Raw genomic sequence first — 22,273 nt, 5'->3', positions numbered from 1 at the left:
ATAGAGAATTTTCTGTTTTCCCGTAACTTCTACTTTTAACAAGAAGCAAAAGCTCCACCAATAAGCCTCTCACCACTGAACCAGCTCAACAAAGAGTAACAGTCCACCTTTGCAAGTCCCATAGGCAGTGAATTAAATGAAATTTAAAAAGCAATTATAAAACAACTAGGGGGAAAGCACTTCTTTACCGTCTGAGTGATTTGGTCGTTGCTTTTATTTGTTCCCTGTGGTTTTTCCCAACTGTTCCACCTCAGCCAAACGGGAAAATAATTTATTTTCTTCCAAGTTTTAGGGAATTTTTTGTATTAAACCGTCAGGCTTTTATACACAGTTTTTTGTTTTCCCGTAATTTCAATTTAAGCTTATTTACTTACAAATTCACAACATGGATGAAAGGCGTTTGATGGAAACCTTTTTGTTGTTGATGCTTCACCAACGGGCTTCTCCCGGGTTAACGGGGTAATTTAGATGGCTGAAGCCCATTAATCTGTCAACTTCTATGAGGAAGAGCTGAGAGGGGATAACGTCTTTTATCTTCAAGTGACTATAAATCACTAATGATCCGTCTCTGAAAGGCTTTTGTAGCTTGCTGAAAAAACAATGTTAGGCTGCTTTCTGTTTTGAAAAGAGAAAACTAGCAAAGGCGTATTTCTTTGTACCTTTTTTTGCTTTGTCTGCCTTTGCAGGAGAGATGAGGGTTTTGTCTCTGGGTATAATTCCCCAGAGCTGCTGTGTTTAGACATGCTTTCCCCAAGCTATCCACATCAGCAGACTACCCCCGCCCCCGACCCCCATCCCTTTCTTTCTGTCTGCACCCCCCATCTCCAGCTAGCTTCTCTAGTTGCCCTTGTCGTTTTCTCGCCTTGTCTCGCTTCCTCAGGTTTACCTCTTCTCCCGTTCACAGCCAGCCTGCGGTAAGAAGTTAGGTATCCTCCAACTCTTGATAAATACTATTCATTTTCGACTCTGTGCTGTAATTAATAAATCATAGAAACATCATGCTGTGTCACTCAATCAAAGGAAAAACTGCTGTATTTGTGTTTCTGGAGTTTGAAATGGACGATCGGGCTAGAAGTCACTCACTCAAACCGGAATAGATTCAAGAGTTACTGATTGCGCCGAAGATGAACAGATATCTTAGTCGACATGCTGTCACTCCAACCCGCCCACTGCAACTGTCAGATATAACCGATAAATGCATTTGTTGTGCAAACTTGAAAAGTTAATGAAAGCAAATGAGTGTTTCCCAAAATATGTCAAACTAAGAAAGGAAGAACGAGGGCAGAATGTTTTAATGAGCCATCCTCCCCATGTAGCACTGTAGTACCTATTGTTCAGCCACATCTGAAGGCAATAGAAAGGGTCTAGATGTTATACTTGTCTCCTGGAAGACACTCATAGGTTTGGCCATGAAAATTGAACAGAAAATAGTTAGTAGGGAGAGACGTTTGGGCTTTGTCGCTCTCCTCCTCTGCCCGATCGCTGCATGAAGTATGTGGTGATGTTGTTGTTTTAAAAAAAAAAAAAAGTTGCAGCAGAGTGTAGCAGCCAGCCATCTTACTGAGCAGCTCGGCTGAGAGCTCGGAGCCTCGCTTGCGAAGTATAATTGCCGAAGGACAGAGGCGCGCTACCCATTCATCTTCCACTCTCTACTTTCAAGGGGGGGGTTTAAAAGCCGGCCTCTGCAACCTGGAGGCCGCCATCGATGACGGATGCTGGTCCAGCTGAATAGATTTTACAATACTTTTTTTTTACACTTATTTACTTAATGTCCCATTCTCCTCTCTGATCTTGGGAAATCGGACTCAGATTTCATAACTTGAATAAGAGAAACATCAGAAATTGATCTTGAGTAACTGTGCTGGGGATTTGTGTTTAGCTACTTTGGGGACAGAAGCACATTTTGGCCACATTTTGACATTGACCATGAGCGAAAGCCCCTTCAGAATCACATCTAACTGTAAATAAACGTATTTACAGTTTATCTATCCGCTGTTGTCTCCGGCCTCATTCACGGTTCAGTGGATCGTGAAAAATGAGATGATAGTTAAGAGGTGGAATCATGTAACGGTAATCGGCCCTGCTGAGTTCTCTCCTTCAGAGGTGAGGCTGTCGAGGCCTTGTGGCTTTACAATTTAGACTCAGCGTAAATTTTCTATACTCTGTAATATATACACATATATAAATACACACATTAAATATGGCAACGGCTGGTTGAGCATTCCCATTGAACATTTCACAGTGTTTAGACAAGGTTTTATATGAAAGGGAACATTTTTCCTTTAATATAACTGCCGCACAATCAAGACTGAAAACTAGGACAGCCCTCTGTGATATATCGTTTTTTATTGAACATGGTAAAAAAAAACTCTCATATTAATAATGTTAGTTTGTCAAAGATTGATGACAGTCAGCAAAGAGGTTGAAATACATTGAACGACTGTAACGAAGCCGCTATACATCCTGTTAATGTCATCCACCGTCTCCTGTTGGTGAGAATTATTCCAGACCCCCAACCTGTATAACACACACACACACACCTGATTTAGCACAGCTCCTCACATGAGGCTGGTCTACATACTGTCACCCCATTCAGCATTGTCACAACATGCAGGCAGCCCCTGGAAGATCATATGAATAATGGATTGCGATAGAAACAAGGAAGCTTGTAGTTCTCTGTGTTGCTCTCCAAAGGTTCGGTCAGGTTTGAGTCCCACATACACCAAAGAGGCCCTGAGAACAGGACGGCTCTCGAATTGGCTTTGCATTTGATTTTGTGCCATTCTTCGGAATATTTTACACTGTAGAGAAATTGAATTATTTACTCAAGCCACTCATATTTAAAGGAGTCAGCCTTTTGCCACGTGCCACGTTGGAGCATTTAGCTGAAATGCTAAACTACTGCAACAGAAGGACATGTCAGACTGAATATCTGAGTAGCCTCCCTGCCCACTGGTACTGTACAGCTAAACGAAGCAGCAGAAAGTTTTATTCTCTATGAATCCAACTTTTCATTGGTAAGAAGAATTATTTCTTATCTTACAAAATATTTACCAATTCTCTAAAAAGAAAATCAACACGTTTTAAAGACTGAATGCAGTGGAATTGGCTCATGGATAAATCGTCAAACATGAATATTTAGCAGTTGCTGAGGGAGCTCCAAACAGACTACAGCCGCCTCGTAGCCGTTTAGCATCGGTAATTGAATTGAAACAGCTCGTCTGGTCCCGGCAGAAAGGTTTGACCTTTGCCACATGTCATCTGTTTCATTTCCCATCTTGTTATGCGCCATCACATATGAGACTATTAAAATATTCAACACTCAAACGGGCAATATGTCTCCTGCAAGAAATCGATTTTGACTCTCCAGCAGGCGAAGAAGGCCTCACCGCCGCTTTGAATTTGTAATTTTCATAATACATTTTTTACTTTTCACCACTTTTCACATTTTAATAGATTGCTGTTTGTCAATTACAGTACAGGCCGTTTTGGCGGGTGCATTGTGTTCCCGCATTTTCCTCCTCTCTCATCATTCCTGTCTCATTCGATGTTACTCGCCGCTCCCGGGATTCATTCCGGGCTCAGCTGCACCCGCCCCGTCCTACCGCGGCGGCGTCTGTGGACGTTGATGGAAGCTCAAAACATGATGCAAGGGCAGTAAAAGTGAACTGCCTCTCAGACACGACACGCGCGCGGCGCATTCCCGGCGGGGGTATCCGCACTACGCGAAACTCCCAAATCAGTGCGTGATTGATGTGCGGCCTGGCGGAACTAAAGCGCTTGATTGATGTGGCACGCCAAAGAGGAAGTAGCGGGGTGTTGATGAGGTGTGTCTACAACATTGACTTTTGTTTTCATAAAATAGAAAGGATGGTTCTGCATGGCAGACACCAGTGAGACGCCATCTTTTCTCCTCAGTGTGGGACCCTGGCTCCGAAATTAGCATCTCTTTGAGAACATGCTATTTTTTGTCCCAGTAATTTCTCTGCATGTAACGGCCTCTTTAGCACCTAATAACGGGGCCATTAAACGCCGATGATGACGGTGGTCCATCTTGGTGCATCGATGGCGTGATTCGGGATGCAGCAGATCCTGAGCTGAGGCTTAATTATAGATCATTACAGATCCGAGCTGAACAACTCTGCGGTCAAAAGGGGTGTTTGTTTTGACACATGTGCTCACTTGGACAGGAGCAGGCGCTTGTGGCCCCCCAGGGCCCCTTAGGGCTTTACATGGAGAATGCTATTTTCTATTAGTGTTTACTCAATTCACCTCTCAAATTGTTTTATTTTTACATCCTACAGTCTCTTAAAATTTTCCTCTACTAACAAGTATTGTGGTTACCGGACACCATTTCCAAAAGGGAAACTCTACACGCTCAGAACATTTAAATCGTTTTTTTTTGATTGGACACAATATAGCCAAATATATCCTGTACAACCACCGTGTGTGTTGCAGCACATACAGGCTCTTACAAAGCTCTGTAATAACCTTTTATTTTTGTACACTCAAGAAACCATCTTTTTTGGCTACTCATCCATCATTTAACACATTATTTCTTTTAATACAGCCTTAGTTTTTGCTAATTTCGATCCAAAACACTGATACACATATCCCTGGAAAACAACCACCCACCTCTTCAGATGAAAGCAAGTGAGACACGACTTTGTCACCAGCCAATTATCATGAACCCATGAACACAAACACCATCTAAGTATATTCATACCCTGCCGTGCTCGTGTATTTCTTTCCACTACTAAGGTACCGCTCAGGGACACGGCTTGTCACTTTCGACGAGATTTCACTAAAGGTGAAATTCTAACATCCCAGATCTCACACACACACACACACACACACACACTCCTCTCTCTGAGCTATAATAAAATAAATAGCAACAAGGTAGTCGCATGTCAGCAAATTACATGCAACTACCAAAATGTACCCTTTTCAGCTAAAATTCAGCTATTTGGAGTTCTTGATTTTCACATCTTGAGTTGACAACTGTGATTATCGTCCAAAAGAGCTGTGGGAAGGCACTTAAGATTGTGCACGCTGCTTTTTAAACTTTCATGCCTGCACATTTATGTGTTTTCATTCAAACACGCAAGTTTTGGTCTCGGCGTAAATGTTCCTTTCGTGGATACCCACCTGCTCCCACACAGACAGGCTAACGAAGAACTCACGTTGATGTGTTGATTGAGCGGCATTAACATTCTCACAGGAGCAAGGGCACGAACACTGGAAAGAGGAGAAGAAAAAGTTGAATACCCGTCTGATTGGGTTATAAATACTCTCAATGGGTTCTCTGCTACATGAAGATTACACAGAGCACAGAGCAAAGCAGCGTATGTTTATGTGTGTGTGTGTGTGTGTGTGTGTGTGTGTGTGTGTGTGTGTGTGTGTGTGTGTGTGTGTGTGTGTGTGTGTGTGTGTGTGTGTTCGCGTGTGACGGAGATATAGAAAGAAAGAAAAGGGCGGAGTGTGCATTCAGAAAAAATCCATCCGGAGTGACTTCAGCTTGCAGGGATGAAGCCTGAATATTTTATTTGACTCGAGCAAGCTCAAAAGAAGAAAAAAAAATAGAAAAGATGCTCCAGCTTTTAAATGAGTAGGTGTATCTAAAGGTTCTCCACTTCACATGAATGCACCCTTCACAGTTTTTATAGATGCATTTTGGGGTGTCAGTCCCATTTTGCGATCATCTGCCTGTAAGGCTTTAAAAGACCACCGAATTAATATGGCCGGGCATTTCAGGAGTATGCTCACGGATATAAACTGCACAATGGAGCAAGTTTGTGCATTTGACCATCTTATATGGTGGTGGATCCCTTTCTCTGCTCATTCATACCGGCCTAGTCCGCTCTGTGTGGACTTTGCTACTTTGGCTGGACCCATGTAGGCAAATGGAAGTCCAGTGTGTGTTTTGTTTGCGCACATTAGCATAATGGCAGCTAGCTTGTCTCTATCCGTTCAGTTGTGCACTTAGCAGGTGGCTGCTGGACCTGAAGTCTCTCTGCTCAGCCGTACTTTGGACAAGATAATTGCTGTCTGGGGCTGAGGGCTGATAATTGGCGCCACTGGTAACAGTATTTCCAACGCGGGCCCCAACACTATTCCAAGTGTCAAATCACACGTCTCTTTAAGTCAAATGAAAAGTGGCGATCACATGCGGCTTAGAAATCAATTTCTCCTGAATTGCTGAAAAAAGAATCGCTATTAGATGAAAACCTTTTTCACGCAAGATTAAATACGGTGTGCACAGAATTTTAAAAAGCTTCCTGAAAGGAAGCGGGAGAATCCAGGTGTATTTCTGAGTTGCAGCTCCTCTGTACATTGCACCATTGTACCCTGACAGCGTGTTTGTGCCTCCGAATCCAGAGAGAACCCTCTGAGGTAGCAGCTGCCAGAAGATTGCCTGTTTTTTTGTGCAGTTGGCAAAAACTATGAAAAAACCTCACAGCGTAGCTCGCCATCACACCTGACGCAGGCTAAATATTTTAAAGGGCATTAATGTGAAAGTATGGCAGAGACATGGGGGGTGAGGTGTAACAAAGGTTGGATGTAAAGAAACATTTTGTCCTTCGCTTCTCTTTGCTTATTCATCAAGAGGCCCACTGAACTAGCTCGTACGTTGTTTGTTCTAAGATTCACAAAGCTTGTTCATTTCAAATCCTTTCATTCCAGAAAAGGAAGAAGAACATGACATGAGTGTATCAATAGCGGGTCAATGCCGAGCTCGACCTTAATCACACTCAGTTTTTTGGCTGCAACGATTTTTAATCCACCTTTTGAAGCCAATTGGGACGTCTTGTTTTAGTTTGTGACTTTGCAATAACCATTAGGGATTCTGCGAGATGGCTGCGATCCTGCCAATTCAGGATTAGACTCGAAGCCAAAAGCGCGAGGGCTGAAAGTGATTGAAATATCGCGAGTTTGAGGTGCAGACACCAGTGGCCAAATCCAAAATACCGCAATGGCCGAGCTCGGGAGCAGGAGCGGCCGGCGGTGACAGCTGGTGGATGTGATGACTTTGACTCAGATTCCCCCTCTCACAGGATCCAGGGGGCCAGCAGAGCTTCCCCAGCGGTTCGGTCCGCAGCTGCTCGTTTCTCTTCTCAAAGCCCGGCTGTGTGCGTGTACTGAAACCGTAGTGATCAATGCAGTGTTGCCTTTTAAATCCCTCGTTAGCAGATATTTATTGGACAGATCCATCATCTCTGACATGGCCAACTTAAAGTGTATATTTACCCCAGACTGAATGAACTCACACTTTGTATTTAACATTTAAACTTGTTTGCCATAAAATTCTGGATGGAATGAATCTGGAAGAATTTTGTCCCTCCCCCACCGAGCTGCTGTGCTCTTTGTTACTTTAGGCAGCCAGACAGAAACGGGATGCATCTTTGATGAAGTCGTCAGCGCTCGGCCCGCTCTCTGCATTTCTGCACACAGTTGGACCCACGTAGTCACGGACAGATTTCCCTCGAGTTTCCATCAATGAAAGCTCTCAGATGAGGCCCGAGCGCTCGGCCGACTGCAACTTGTCTTTGTGCATGCGGCACAAGCCTTCGCTCCACCGTCCAATTTTTTAGCTGTAATGAAGCCGACATGCTCAGTTTTCATCCCTAAACTCCTTTTAATATCAGATTGCTTTATTTAGACAGGCATGGTTTGTTTATCCGCCAATCACCCACATCTCAACTCAGCGGTAGAATTACACCACCACCGATTAGCTGGTGCTTAACAACCTCGATCCCATCAAAGTTAACTTTCTGGAGTGTTGCTTCCTACTTTGACTTTCACGCTTACCCTCTGCTGACAATGAAAGGATCATCATTCAGAGTCTTTTAGCAACAGTTCTGTGTGAGTGGCCCTCAGGCTGTCGACACAAAGTCCCCCAGATTTCATACTTCAGTTTATTGTGCTGTTCTGGCACCAGACATCATCGGCCTAGAACCTGTTTAATAACTGGCATGTGCTTGAAGTTGTTCTTCAAAACACTTACATTTATTTTTGATAGCTGTTTGATTATTGCCAGGACTCGTATTTTTATAAAGCTGCTGTCCGGTGACAGAAAATAAAAGAGGCTGAAATAAAAGAGCACAACAACAAACAAACTACACAAAGACACACATCAATGTGAGGCATCAACTATGGTTCAAGATGAGTTTATTGAAGAGCAGCTGAACCTTTTGTCTCTGAATTGCTGTGTTTTCCTCTCCTTTGGGCTCTAAAGTACATACACTGCATCACAGCGCTTTGTTATGTTACAGCTTCATTCAAAAAATAGATTAAATTCATTTTTTTCCACACACAACACCCCATAAAGACAAAGTGAAACAAGCTTGATCAAAAGTTTGAAACAATGAAAAGCCTTCTCAGCCTTTGCTCAATACTTTGTTGAAGCACCTTTGGCCGCAAGTACAGCCTCAAACCCTCATGAGTACGGTGCTGTAAGCTTGGCACACCTATTTTCGGGAGGTTTTCTCCCATTCTCCTTTGCAGAACCTCTCAGGTCCCATCAGGTCGGATTGGGGGGCGTCGGTGCACAGACACTGTCAGATGGCTCCAGAGATGTTCAGTCGGATTCCAGTCATGGCTCTGGCCGGGCCACTGGAGGACATAAACGAGTTGTCCCGAAGCCACTCCTTTGTTGTCCTGGCTGTGTGCTTCGGGTCGTTGTCCAGTTGGAAGATGAACCGTCGCCCCGGCCTGAGGGCCACAGCGCGTTGTGGCAGGTTTTCATCGAGGATGTCTCTGTACGTTGCTGCATTCATCTTTCCCTCGATGCCGACTAGTCTCCCAGTTCTTCCCGCTGAAAAACATCCCCACAGCATGATGCTGCCACCACCATGCTTCACTGTAGGGGTGGTTTTGGCCAGGTGCCTGTTTTCCTTCAGACATGAAGCTTGGCATTCAGGCGTTCAAGAGTTCAACCCGACCAGACCCAACCCTTTTTCACTTTGTCATTATGGGGTGTTGTGCATGGGGAGTTTTGAGGAAAAAATTAATTTAATCTATTTTGGAATAGGGCTATAACATAACTGTGGTTGGTTAGTGGCTGCTGGCTCCACCCTGTACTGCAACAGTGTGCAACACATTGCATTTACACAGATATAAGTAATTAAAAGGAGCAACTTGTAACTAATAAATAGCTAAAGCTAGGTGGGAATGTTCCATCAGCTGTAGGAAAGGAATAACTCCAGTGATTTGATATTTCAGCTCTGTAAATTCTAAAACATGCATCTATCCGTGTGTTACTCTTGTTCATTGTAGAATGTAACTGAACATTTGCAGAAGGTGCAGAAGACGTGACCTCAGTTGCCTTAATTGTCCCTGCACATTTAAAAAAAATATGGCTTCAACATGCAGAAAAGTCTAAACAGTCAAATGTCAACGCCCTTCCCCACAGAACCGTTAGTGTGACTGTATAACAAGTAACTGTCATTATATATGTATATATATGTGTGTACAGTCCAATCCAATCGATTTAAATGCAGATTACAAATTGTTCTGATGACTGTCTTACTGAAGTTCCCACAGTACAGTGCTCCTAGTTGCCGTGGTGATGAATATCTCGCCACTGATAAAGGCTCGACCACAACTCGGCGTTGCATGACTGTAATGGTTTAACCCTTGTACACACCGCAGGTTGATAGCACGGTGTTGTTATTCACCCCTTTTTATCATAAACCACCTGGATCCTAAAAACCGATCCAGACTATGTTTCTGAATGTAAAATGACGCAGCTGGTTTTTACTGACTGCTAGACTCCGCGTGTTCCCTATAATCAACTCATAGCATTATCTCAACAATGCAAGATGTTTTCCTGAGTGTTATCCTGCTGTTCCTGCTGCAGGGAGAGTAGAATCCCCAGCCCAATTTTTCCCATTATCACGCGGAAGTATCACATCTCCCCGTCGTGAACTTCCACAGCTAGCAGGGATTTTTTAGTGACACTGCAGTCCCTTTTCATCCAATTTCCTCTTATCCTATTTTTTGTGCTTCCTTAGCAGAAACCAATGAAGTGCAATGATAAGGCCTTGATAACCATTAAAGTCAGACACTGTTTCCGTTTTGCTCCATAACAGAAAGGCAACATTTAAATAATGGTTTAAGCATATCCATTTTGTTCAGTTTCCATTTCTATTCCAAGTTAAGATCCCTTAACCCTTCAATACAAAATTAGGACAAATCAGTGGGAAATTATGAGAGTTGATGAAAGTTAGTATGGACACACACATGTATGTATTCTGTTTTAGAAGTTACAAGCTATTTGCCGGCCTCTGGCCTTTGTTTGCACACTTTACTGCACACTTCTTGGACTGACTGGCCTGCTCCTCATTGGAGTTGTCCTACTTGCACCCCGTCTCCTAGAAACTACAGAGTCATTTGCAGTTCAGGAGCAGAGTGTCTAAAGAATACATTTAAATCAATTGAGCAAATTACAGATTGTGAAAAAAATGGGTTTAGTGCTATTCATAATACTGGTGGTATAAGAAAAGAGAAAGAGAAAGGAAAAGGCTATAAAGTCCCCTCAGCACCAGGCACCAGATGCAGAAGTTATCAGGAGCCAAATCAAAGTCAGCGCCAGGCAAAATATCAGAAACATGACGCTCACCCGCCAGATGTGATAGAATACTCTGGACGTTACTCAAATATAACGGCCTTGAACGTCCTTGAACTTGGAAAATGATGAGGCCCTATTCCGAGAACCCATCAGAAATCCAGCTTGCCTGTCTGAGACATGGGAGGATTTATTTAGTAACGCCATCAGCTTTTCACAGAACGCCATTTCCCGACTCAGGGCGCCGCCTGAGGAAGCATCAGAACACCTGCACGCTCCCTATTATCGGCCGTGTTAAACCCAAACGCAAATATGATATATTAAAGGGCATTCCACACCTGTGGAATAAAGATAGAAATATATCATTCATTGAAAATATATTTATTGCGTTCAACGGTTGGCTGTCGCAACGCACTCGTGCATCCGGCGCTGGATATTAGCGGTGTGATTGTTGTTAGGCGGGCGCACTGCTTGAGGACATTTGAAAGACACTCTGTTGTTGCCAACTGGCCGATCAGAATTACAGCTATTTCTTTTGTTTATGTTTTGGACTCAGATCTCCATGGAAACCTTGAATGCAGAACTTTAACTTTTCACAGACTATTTTCACACTACGGGATCTGTCCTTAAGACGTAAGAAGGTTTTTCTCTTCTGATAAGCTTGCCAAAGACCCTCAGTCTGGAAGTCTAAATATGTCTTCCATCGCTGGGCCACAGGCTCGATCTCCGATGTGTTATCTCCTAAACAGAAATGATCTCTTCCAGATTGTCTCTTTTAAGTAAAATATCCAAGGATGTCTTGCACCACTGGTCCCAGAACAGGGATCCCTCCTCCGTTGTCTGAAGTTATTTTAGTGGTGTTTGTCTGTATTCAGATCAGGAGTCTAAGGATAGACGGTGTTGCAGAAACTGCACAGCTCTCAGGGATACGTTTGTGAACGGCATCTTTTTTATGTGTTGTGTGGTGTGAAGGATCTTGGAGGGTTTTCCAATTGAATAATAGTGTTTCTCAGAAAAAGACTTCACAGTAGCACTTGACCAAAACGTTATTTATTAATATAAGCAATGTACCACGCACTAGAAAAAACTATTTTCACTGTACCTCCTTTTTTCATAAAGAGTGATCCAAAGTCAGACTGTATTTCCGTTTGTACCCCCCCCCCCCCTTCTCTCCCCAGAGACCTCACTGACAAAACAAAATTGGTTTGTAGGATGAAGCTGGAGCGATGCATGTTTTCGTGACAGTGAGAGTGATGCGCAGCTTTTCAGAGGAACTACAAAAGCTTTAATTGGGGTGATGAGGTCTCAGGGAGAGGCTCGTGAGCAGAGTTCATTATGCTCACCAGCGCTGATGGTTAGTACTCTGATGCCAAATAGGCTTTATAAATACAGGTCCCAGTCAGCTGAAAACGCATAGGTGACTTCCAATAGGACGTAGAAAAATGTGATTTGGCTCCTAACGACAAAGACACTTATAAAGTGTAGTAGAAATATCAGAGGTGAGGAGGGTTTACTGCGGTGAGGGCCAAGTCTGGCAATTCAGTCAGTTCTTGGTAGATATGGGTAGAAATGTCATTGTCTCTTAGGGGCTAATGTGATACATCAGCAGAGTAAATATGTGTGCGCAGGGTGACAGCCTCTCAGCTGTCTCTGCAGCATCACTTGAGATGGTCTGAATGGTAATTACAAACGTCTGGAGGCCTCATGAATATGTAGGACCCGCAGGAATAAGCTCATTTAGGCCACATGAACTGACTGAACTGGAACCAGACGGACTACTGGCCTAACTTACATTCCATATAGAACTGTATGAAAATAGAAACATTAATCAGATACTTTTACATAAAAGCTTTTCTCTGAACATACAAATATGGGGGGGAAGGTGTGTGTTGGGGTAGGAAGGAGGGGAGGAGAAGGGACAAGGGGCTTGATTGTTCTAAGAAGCCAAAACACCACAGAACAGTAAACAAATCCGTAACGCTTCAAATGCTGCCGTCCATCGCGGCGTCGTTATCTAGAGCTTCCATTTCCAACAGCCCTGTGTGTACAGAATAGCATAAACCCTATTTTACAGCACCTGTGATCATTTCCAGCGGAGCACGAGCAGCCTTTAGGTCCTGCGTGTGACACGACATGAGAGATATTGAAGCGTTCATCAGGACAATTTTATGCACTCAAGCTCGACTTTTGGGGCAATGACTAAAGCAAAATAAATACCACATGTACAGTTTGTGTTTGCATGTGAGTTCTACAGCTCATTCCGTGCCAATATGCAGTTTACACTTATTTCAGAGAACAATTTATTTGCGGTCGGTAGAATTCTGTACGAATAAGGATGAAAAGGATGTAACATGTAGGAATTTTTTCATGTAGCTGTTGCCAGGAGGAAGCCAGCTCCGCTCTCCCCTAATCTATTTACACAGAATATGGATGAGATTAGCATGTTTAGTATAAGATTGGTATGTCTTTATGCAGTCCTTAAACTTTTTTTTTGTAACCTAGTATTTGTTATAAAATACCCAAATCTTCTTGGCATTTACTGTAAACTGCATCGCTCGTTCGTGAAAAGTCCCGAACAAACACTCGCTGAAAGCCGACAAACCACGTTCAACAACTAACAGCGGATGGGTGAGCTGCTTGACCTGCGGTGTTAAGATACAAGAAATTGTGTCATTATTTCCAAGTAGAAGTAAATCTAGAGTACAACTAAAAGTAAGGTGCTACAAAATAAATGACGTGTGTTAGTTTTGAATGTCTCCAATGGGGTTCTGCATGTGGCGGATGAGGTAATAAAGATAACGCAGGGAACTCTGAAGCCGGGTCTCTCGGTGCCGCACCCTTTCTAAAGAAGGCACTATATGGGTGCTTGGCCATCTTATCGAACCAACGTCGCAACCCCCGTCCCCGAACGCCTCTTAAGTCCCATGGGTCTGTTGTGAGGTTTCCCAGAGAGTCGTAAACGGGACCTGTCTGTTGAGATAACGCCGGCGGCTCGTTGTTCTAGAGGTAGAGGTAGCTGACCCAGTAGACAATGTTGAAGAGCAAGAAGGAGGTGGGGAAGAAAACCCGCGAGTAGGCATCCAGCTCGCCGATGTTGACGTGGATGCGTCCTTTCCGCCAGCCACCTTCTTTACACTCCTCGTAGCAGCAGAAGAAACTCTTGCAGTCCTTCCCGTCCAGGCACTCGTACAGGCAGTTGTCGTCGTAGTCCTGCCAGAACAGCGAGTTTCCAACGGGCATCATGGGCCGAGGGGGCGGACCCACGTTAAAAGATGAGTAGGCCTGTATGGGACGACAGAGGGAGTTACTTAACTGGAGTAATACTGTTGTTGAAAGATGTAATGAGAATCATGGTTAGTTGTCACAGTTTTTGCTTAGTTTTTAAATGCAGTGTTAAACGGCAACCTAATTCAGGGTAAAGTCTTTGCACAGTCAGTCCTCCAATCAGCTCTTCCAGTAAGAGTGGGAGGCGAGAGAAATAGTCTTGTGGACTAACAGAAATTAACTGAGTGGGAGGCACAAAGGGGCCACGTTGGTGGCGGGGAGGGAACTACGAGGCTTCCCCCGAGACAGAGGAGCCGAAACACAGCGCACAGCCAGAACTGCAGAGGAGGGGACTGAATGTAACTGGACCTAATTGTTCAGACCGTGCTCACTGTCTTTCTTGTCACCGAGACATATCGAGCAAAAGCCCTCCACTGGGAGGAAGTAATGAAGAGGCATGGATTCTGTAGAGAGGGAAATGGCGGCGGCGGCGGGGGCTCAGTCGGTCTTCATAAAAGGTGGCAGCCCCGAGCTCGCCCACACAAAGCATTAGGCATATATTGTTATTCAATTTTTGAAACCCGACCATCGCGACCAGAAAGACTTTTAGTCTTTGTAGTCGTTTTGAGTCACATGGGGTAGATGGACGTGGAGGTTTCTGTCACAATATGTCATTAAAAAATGTGGCACCTTAACAGAGAATACAAATGTACGCCGTTATTTTGTAGTCTTTTGAGTGACTTTTCCCCCCAGCAACGTGAATAGATCCATTCAGAGCATTCTATAAACAAAGCTGACCAAAGACGCAGCTGTGCTGAAAGAAGAAAATGATCAGAAGAGCGTCATTAGATCATCAGCATAGGCTTACCAGTCTCTGCATCTTGGCAGGGGGTCTGCGGATGCTGTAGGAGTAGTAGTTGAGCATGGCGTACTCGATCATGGCAGCAAAGACGAACAGGAAGCAGACGGTGACAAACAAGTCCATGGCCGTCACGTAGGACACTCTAGGTAGTGAGTTCCTGGCTACTGTGCTCAGCGTGGTCATGGTCAGTACTGTGGTGATACCTGGGGAGGTAATGCACGTATGAGTAACGCAGAGTAAATGCTTGCACTTTGCACAGAGTTCTATCAATCTCATGAGGAATTCTGTCTAGATTGTTGCATTCACCTGAAGTAGGATAAGAAAATGATCGAGTACTCATGGTTTTTTTCACGCCCTCAATGTTCTAAAACTACAGTTTATCTAAGAAGCTCTTTTGAACAGCGGAGTCGCATCACAATTATTATTACTTTTGTCCCGCATTTTATTTACAACATACTATACTATTACTTTTTTGACATAGAATGCCTTTTTAATGTGTATATCATACTTAAATTGTACAATTGCTTCTTTGTTAGTAGCCGACATACTACGTACTAACGTACTTCCACCCCTTCCCGGTTTCCTTAACATTAATAGGGTGGACGGGCCGTTCTTTTTTTTTTTGCGGTTACACTCACACCCTCAAGGTGAAATAGAAGAAACCAAGCACCACACATACATGTGGAGGAATAGTGCGGTGGACTAGCACGTGGGCTGCAGCATGGAAGGTCTTAGGTTCGAGCCCACCATTGGGCGTACGTCATTGTTTTGAGTGTCTTCTGGCAACCTCAGGCTCAAATACGAGAAACAACAAGTGCCAAGTATAGGGAGGAATAGCTCTGTGGTTAAGCTCAAGCACTTCAGTTTCATAGACCCGGGTTCAAGACCAGGCTAGCCATTGCAAGGTGCAATACAACTAACAAAAATTGGGATGCATGGACCTCAAGGCCATTGGACAAGTGAAAGACAGTGTTGAGGTAGGCCTGAACTGCACTTCGGTGTGTTGCGGTGGGGTTCTCCCCACCGGTAATTTCTCAGCAACTATGCCAGAGGGGTTATGCATCTCGTTTGCTTATTTTGCTCGATTTTTTTTATTTTGTTCATAGTAGAGTAGAATTCAAAAGTAGTAGCAATAAGACTGCACTGCTACATACTCCTAGCCATTACTTTGCATACTACCACTTTCACTTCACATTACTACTACTTTCTACTAGTACTTTCAAATTCTACTTTGAAAAAACTAAAAATTCCAGCAAAATAAGCGAATAACATGCATAACCCCTCGGGCATAGTTGCTGAGAAATTACCGGTGGGGAGAACCCCACCGCAACACACCGAAGTGCAGTTCAGACCTACCTCAACACTGTCTTTCACTTGTCCAATGGCCTTGAGGTCCATGCATCCCAATTTTTGTTAGTTGTATTGCACCTTGCAATGGGTAGCCTGGTCTTGAACCCGGGTCTATGAAACTGAAGTGCTTGAGCTTAACCACAGAGCTATTCCTCCCTATACTTGGCACTTGTTGTTTCTCGTATTTGAGCCTGAGGTTGCCAGAAGACACTCAAAACAATGACGTACGCCCAATGGTGGGCTCGAACCTAAGACCTTCCATGCTGCAGCCCACGTGCTAGTCCACCGCACTATTCCTCCACATGTATGTGTGGTGCTTGGTTTCTTCTATTTCACCTTGAGGGTGTGAGTGTAACCGCAAAAAAAAAAGGACAAACATTGCAGGACTCAATCCCACAATCTCCGGTTTGAACAGAGAATCATCAGAAGTCAGCGCTTCGGCCGTTCCCCTGCGCTATATCAGCAGACATTCTATTACGCAATGTTTCTTGAGTTTCACCCGACATACTATGACCCTTTTTTGACATACTATGCCTTCATTCATTCACATTTTTTCATTTGTTATGGTATGACCTTTTTTGACTTTTTTATGACATGCTATTCTATGGCTCTAATCAACATGCTGTGCTATGAATTTTTTTGACGCTATAACCTTTTTTGACTCGACCCCTTTTCACTTTATTCGACTTTTTTCCACTTTTTGGGCTTGTCGTGACATCCTACACTGACAGCTTATTTTTGATATAGCATACTGAGACTTTATTTCTCTTTTTTTTGACACATTACAGTATGACTTTTTAGGTGCACATGGTTTTCCCCATTCATATCCTTGCTCGGGTCCCTGGAGTTATGGCCTTCTTAGTCGCATATTGAGGTAACTAACCGTTCCTAAAATAACTGTAAAATTGAGATGTGTTTAGTATGAATAAATAGCTGTCACACTAAAAAAAATCATGACTTAAAGCTCATTTTTCACTTGGTGAAATTAAATAATTTTTTAAAGAAAGATGAACCCAGAAACATCAATGCCATTGGGGGCACCGATATCTTCTCCTGTGACACGCACATTATTCTAGTAACCCCGCTGTCTTTCCCTCTTGGCCCCTTTCTCTCTTCCTCCCTCCCTTCCTCTTCTGTGTCCCTTTCATCCTCATCTCCCACATGCCTTTCATGGCAGAGTGTGCTACTGTTTTGCCTGTGGTTTCCATAGAGACAAGTTGCTCCCATCTATTTCAAGCTACCTCCTTTGGTCTACTGCTCGTCTAGACTCTCTCCTTTTCGCCGGCTCTTTAGATTAAAACACCAAATTAGGTAAATCACAATAAATCTCTGCATTTTATAGCCATAATCTCGCTATCTGTTTAAATATAATTGTCCTGTCAACAGTGTGATCTTAAGAAAACAGCAGGTGCATTAAAGAAATAAAAAATAAATTCATGACAAGCTATCAACTGCTCGCAGTTTGCTGCTAAATCAAATCAAGGCCCAGGCGTTCTTAGTAGAGTTTAATTCAGTCTGTAGGAATTGTCGCAACATGATGCCATAGCAACTGCGTGATATCTGTCTGTGCATACGATCCCAACAACAATCCCAAATCCAACATCCACAGACGGGTAACAAGGGCCATCACAAAGAAGTGAGAAAGCTCCAGTGCAAATGCCTGCACACAACAGATAAGCTACAGACTGCAGAATGATACTGACTGTGTAATCACAGCAACAAGAAAGCACATTTACAAAATTACAACTCAAAGACGTGGCATTGGGCATAAAACAGTAACGGGGTGTTGCTACAATATGCTAACAAGTATCAGACGTTGGTGATTGGTCCGGGGGAACAGAACAAAGCTTGTGTTCATGGAGTTTATGTATAAATAGCACTGAACAGTACCAGTCAGGGATCAATGGCCGGCTCACATGACAGCATGGACTTTACTTTGACTACAGATCTAAGACCAATATTATTTTTAATTTACCAACATGCTGGGGTATTCCATATTCCATATCCGCAGGTTTTCACAACAACAATGAGCAAAGACTAAGCATCCAGAGAGTTGTGTTTATGAACTTTGTGGTTGTCACTGCCGTTTGCATCACTTCACTTGTTTGGAATAGCAAGAAAGAGAACAGATCACTCGGCCTCAAATAACAGTGGATATATATATATATATATGTTCTGACAAAGTAGGCTATTGTGAAGTTGATATTATGCAGTGAAAACAGTCAAAGTGGAATAAAAGTGCATATTATTTGCAAAAGTGAAGGCGTTCCTCGTTTGAGCTCTCAACCACTTCAGCACATTTTCCACCACATCAACACAAAGTAAAATGCAGTGCACATCAGAGCCGACAGCCTCCTCTGCGAGAGCTTGTTTGTTTGTGGTAATTATGCTGATGTTTTCAAATTAATTTGCTTGTGATTGAGGTAAAAATGCTACACATGTGTGTGTTTCACACACCGTAGAGGCCTCGAGTTAAGGCCACGTCTCCCGTGCATGTAATCAGTGAGATGACCCTCGTGAGTCCCCTCTGACCAAAGAGACACTTGGGACTTAACGGCGTGCAGTAATTCCTCCCTCGTCTCTAATTTATCTACCCAGCTGGGCTGTTTCCTGACCGATAGCTCGAAATCCATCTACTGTAACGAGGACACTTTTAGAGAAGAAAACTTTCACGTATGTTGCGTTACGGCAATTAAGGTTAATTTTGCTTCAAGCTTTTTGTGGTAAACACAGTATGAGGGTCAAACTTGTCTGTACTGCGTCCCATCTCACTGCCTTCCTGGTAGAGTTTCCATGGGGAACATTGTCAGCTCTTACACCCAAGCTGACACATCACCATTGAAAGGCATGTGTGTGAATGACAGCTCTCGCAGACAAACCGTGGGATTTTAAATGTTCTTTTCCCCACCACCGCCGCAACATGACAAATGAGCTTCCTTTGTTGCGAGAACGTTTTGCAAGCCCAGGCCCCATATTTGAGATGACTACATACTAAACAAACATGGAGTTGTTTAGGTACTGAAGCAATTCCTTTGGTTGAACAAAGCTCCAGGGAAAAGAGTGGCTAAACTACAATCAATAATTTAATGAACTCCAGTTCTCTACATTACACTTTTGCCTGGAGTTGGGTGGGGGGGCCGGGGGGGTGGGGGGGAGGACTACATCCCTGTCCAGTTCTATCTAAGCTCCAGATATTGAGGTCTAATGGAAATCAACCAGAGCTCTCTTGCTTCGACCTCGCTGCCGTCCACACGTCCTGCCGCTGAGGGAACGGCAGGTGAGTGACAGCTCTTTGGAAATACCACCTGGAACACGTTAGCAGCTTGTCAAGGCGCACCACCTGGAGGGGTTGGGTGGGGTTTGCCCTTTACATGGACTTCAACCTCTACGCTCTTCGACCAATCCTTTTCCCCCGGCTGACATTTCTTTGCCTGGCGTTACATGCCAGCGCCTTTCACTACATGCCAGCGCCTTTCACCTCACACTCTGGTTTTGTTCCCCTCTTTTCTGTTCTTATCTCACTCCCTTTCAGCTTTGGGATCGGGTCTCATGGCGACCTGAAAAGGGCGGCGATGTGCTCGAGGAGACGCATTAAATGACTTCTGTTAAGCCGATTGAAGCGCGGCTGTTTATCAGGACCCGTGCAGCTCTCCTCTCTGCGCTACCTGTTGTTTGAGGGAGATCACAACCTTTTCACGGCCTTCGGTCATGCATCACAACGCCACCCGCCAACCGGAAGCAGCCAAACACGTTGCTGCTTCTTGTGATGGGAATATTGCTGGATGAAGACAACTGAATAATCAGTAGCAGTCAGCACATTTCTAACTAGAAAAAACACCCATGTTTTGTCTCCCTCTCTTTACTCTGTTTCGACAATCGACAGTCACAAGGTCAACTTTCATCAACCTAACAACAACAAACAAAGCCGAGCGAAGGGCACAACATGATTTCATCCTGCAAGTGACTTTCATTAACAGCAAGAGAACAAAGGCTCCATTACTAACAACGCTCGCTCATTAATACAGTTGATATAACATGAGATGACTTTATTGTTCAACGCTTCATAAAGGACAGAACTCCAACAGAACCTCTTTATTACCACTGAGAAGTTCCCAATGACCTTCTGTAATATCGGCTGACTGGCGCGCTGATGAAGGGCAGGGGGCCCCAGTGGAATCAAAGTACTTTAGAGGCACGTGATGCCGCCACGTTTCAACTGCCTTCGGGGAGGGTGAAGGTGGTCGGGGTTGGAGAGGGCGTATCCGGCTAAGTTCTTGGGTCAAGTGAGTTAATGAAGAGTATTAACCCTTCTTCACAAGCCGTACCAAAGCGCAAGGTATTAGTCCGTTTGTGAAAGCTATGTTCGAACTTGATAACATCAGTAAACTAGAACTTAAAATAGCCTGTGAACTACTTGTATGGTAGCGGAGAGGCCTCTGAGGTCGTGATTAGCAAGGGATCTGCACAGTGTCCTCTTTTTATTGTATCCATATTTATTGTTGTTCGCCACATGGTGCAACATAGAGTCACTGCCATGGTCATGACCTCACAAGACACTTACCTTGATTTCCAACTTAAATAGGGATCGCCAGCACAACATCATCATCATCATCATCCACAGGAAAGCAAATGAGCTGATGGTAGGCATGCAGCGGGGAGGAAAATAATTCAAAATAATTGTCAACTCAAGCAAAGAAAATAAGATTAACGCCACAGTAATACGAAACACTGATGGGACACTTCAAAATAGGCTTAATGCACAGCTGGAGGTGAAACATGCATATTCATTCATGAATGGCTGATATACAGTATAACACAGAATTATATTTGATTATTTTTTGTTGAGTGATGTGCAAGTATTCCAGTAATATGATTGCTTTTGCTTGTAATAACTACTGCAACAAAAGCTGAGTTATAATATTGCAGTTACCAATCAAAAAGAGATTATTGCTTTTGCTATCAGGCCCTCGAAATCTCAGATTGAATGTGAATCAAAGAAAAGCTCCAAATCCTGCCACCAATTTCCAATTATTTTTCCTCATATGAGACTCAGTTGGGGCTGGAATGAGCAGTGGCAAAGACACTTATATTATCTGGTGAAAGTATTCCAATTACTTAATGCAAAGCAAATGGAGCACAAAGCATTGGACATCAACACTATTACCCACCACCCATCATCAACAGGAACGAAATGAGTTACTTGCTATTTCGGCCAGTGTTAAAAGAGAACGCAACAAATGACTGCTCGTAGAGGTGAATAAGGAGTATGAGCCCTCTTCAGTCGGGTGGGCGGTGCAGCGGTGTACCTAAGGCTGTCCGTGCGGGCGTGGCGTCGCTCTTGATCCAGAAGGAGACCCAGGAGAGGACCACAGTCAGGATACAGGGGATGTAGGTCTGGATGGTGAAGTAGCCCATTCGTCTGCTGAGGTCAAAGTACACGCTCATCACCACGTATTCACCTGCCGTGAGAGAGGAGATGGGGTATAAACATTATTTTTCACGGAACGGCAAAATACGGACGGTGTTTTTTTGGGTCGACCCACAACTAAAACACAGTAAAACACGTCAGCAAGTAAGGGACTGATTGCCATGGAAATGTGTTCCTCTCGTGATGAATCACGATGATTCATCCCACCCAGAAGCTTCATTTGTGCCCGGTGCTATCAGACTGTACAACAGCTTCAGAGGAAACAGACTGTCCCTTTGCTCCGACCGGCCAGCCAAAAACACACACACACACGCGCGCGCACAAAGGCGCACACAACTCTCCCTCTCCATTGTTTCTGTTGGACTTGATTTGCATATATTGCCCGAAAAAATACCATAGTACACTCTCATTTCATCTTCAACCGCTTATCCGCGGTTGCGACAAACATCCTCATAAATATGATTATCATTTATTACACTATGCTATGCTCATAGTATACATTTGTTATACTCTGCTTGGCCACATACTAATATACAAATACGTTTGCTTAGATATTATACTTTGCCTTCTGGTGTACAAGGTTGAAGGTTATTATTATTCATACACTATATCGTAGAGCTATTACCAACACTACTGAGTCACTTTGAGATGTTTTTGCAATATTAGTTCAGGTAGCAGAGACGGTATGCGCCTTGGACTTCTTGCTAACAGAACAGACACATAACAGACATTTTTATTCTATTACTATTTGATATACATGTACATATATATGTACTGATTTCCATTCTTATGCTAAAACACC

At 43.7% G+C, this 22,273-nt stretch overlaps 1 protein-coding gene across 1 annotated transcript in view; it reads right to left on the bottom strand.

Moving 5' to 3' along the window:
* Positions 1 to 11,595: 11,595 nt before the first annotated feature.
* LOC120821052 (gamma-aminobutyric acid receptor subunit gamma-3) overlaps positions 11,596 to 22,273 on the bottom strand; it is a 54,227-nt gene continuing 43,549 nt past the window's right edge. The window contains exons 8-10 of the mRNA XM_040179418.2: positions 21,350 to 21,502; positions 14,700 to 14,896; positions 11,596 to 13,849 (exon numbers count right to left, since the gene is read on the bottom strand). Of these exons, the coding sequence (XP_040035352.1) occupies positions 13,568 to 13,849; positions 14,700 to 14,896; positions 21,350 to 21,502 (632 nt within the window). The 3' untranslated portion in view covers positions 11,596 to 13,567. The remainder of the gene's footprint in view (positions 13,850 to 14,699; positions 14,897 to 21,349; positions 21,503 to 22,273) is intronic.

Source organism: Gasterosteus aculeatus, chromosome 1 (assembly GCF_964276395.1).
Source record: "Gasterosteus aculeatus chromosome 1, fGasAcu3.hap1.1, whole genome shotgun sequence".
NCBI classification, from domain to species: Eukaryota; Metazoa; Chordata; class Actinopteri; order Perciformes; family Gasterosteidae; genus Gasterosteus; species Gasterosteus aculeatus.
The sequence above is the reverse complement of the archived record's forward strand: the minus strand, read 5'-3'. Positions and strand labels throughout refer to the sequence as shown.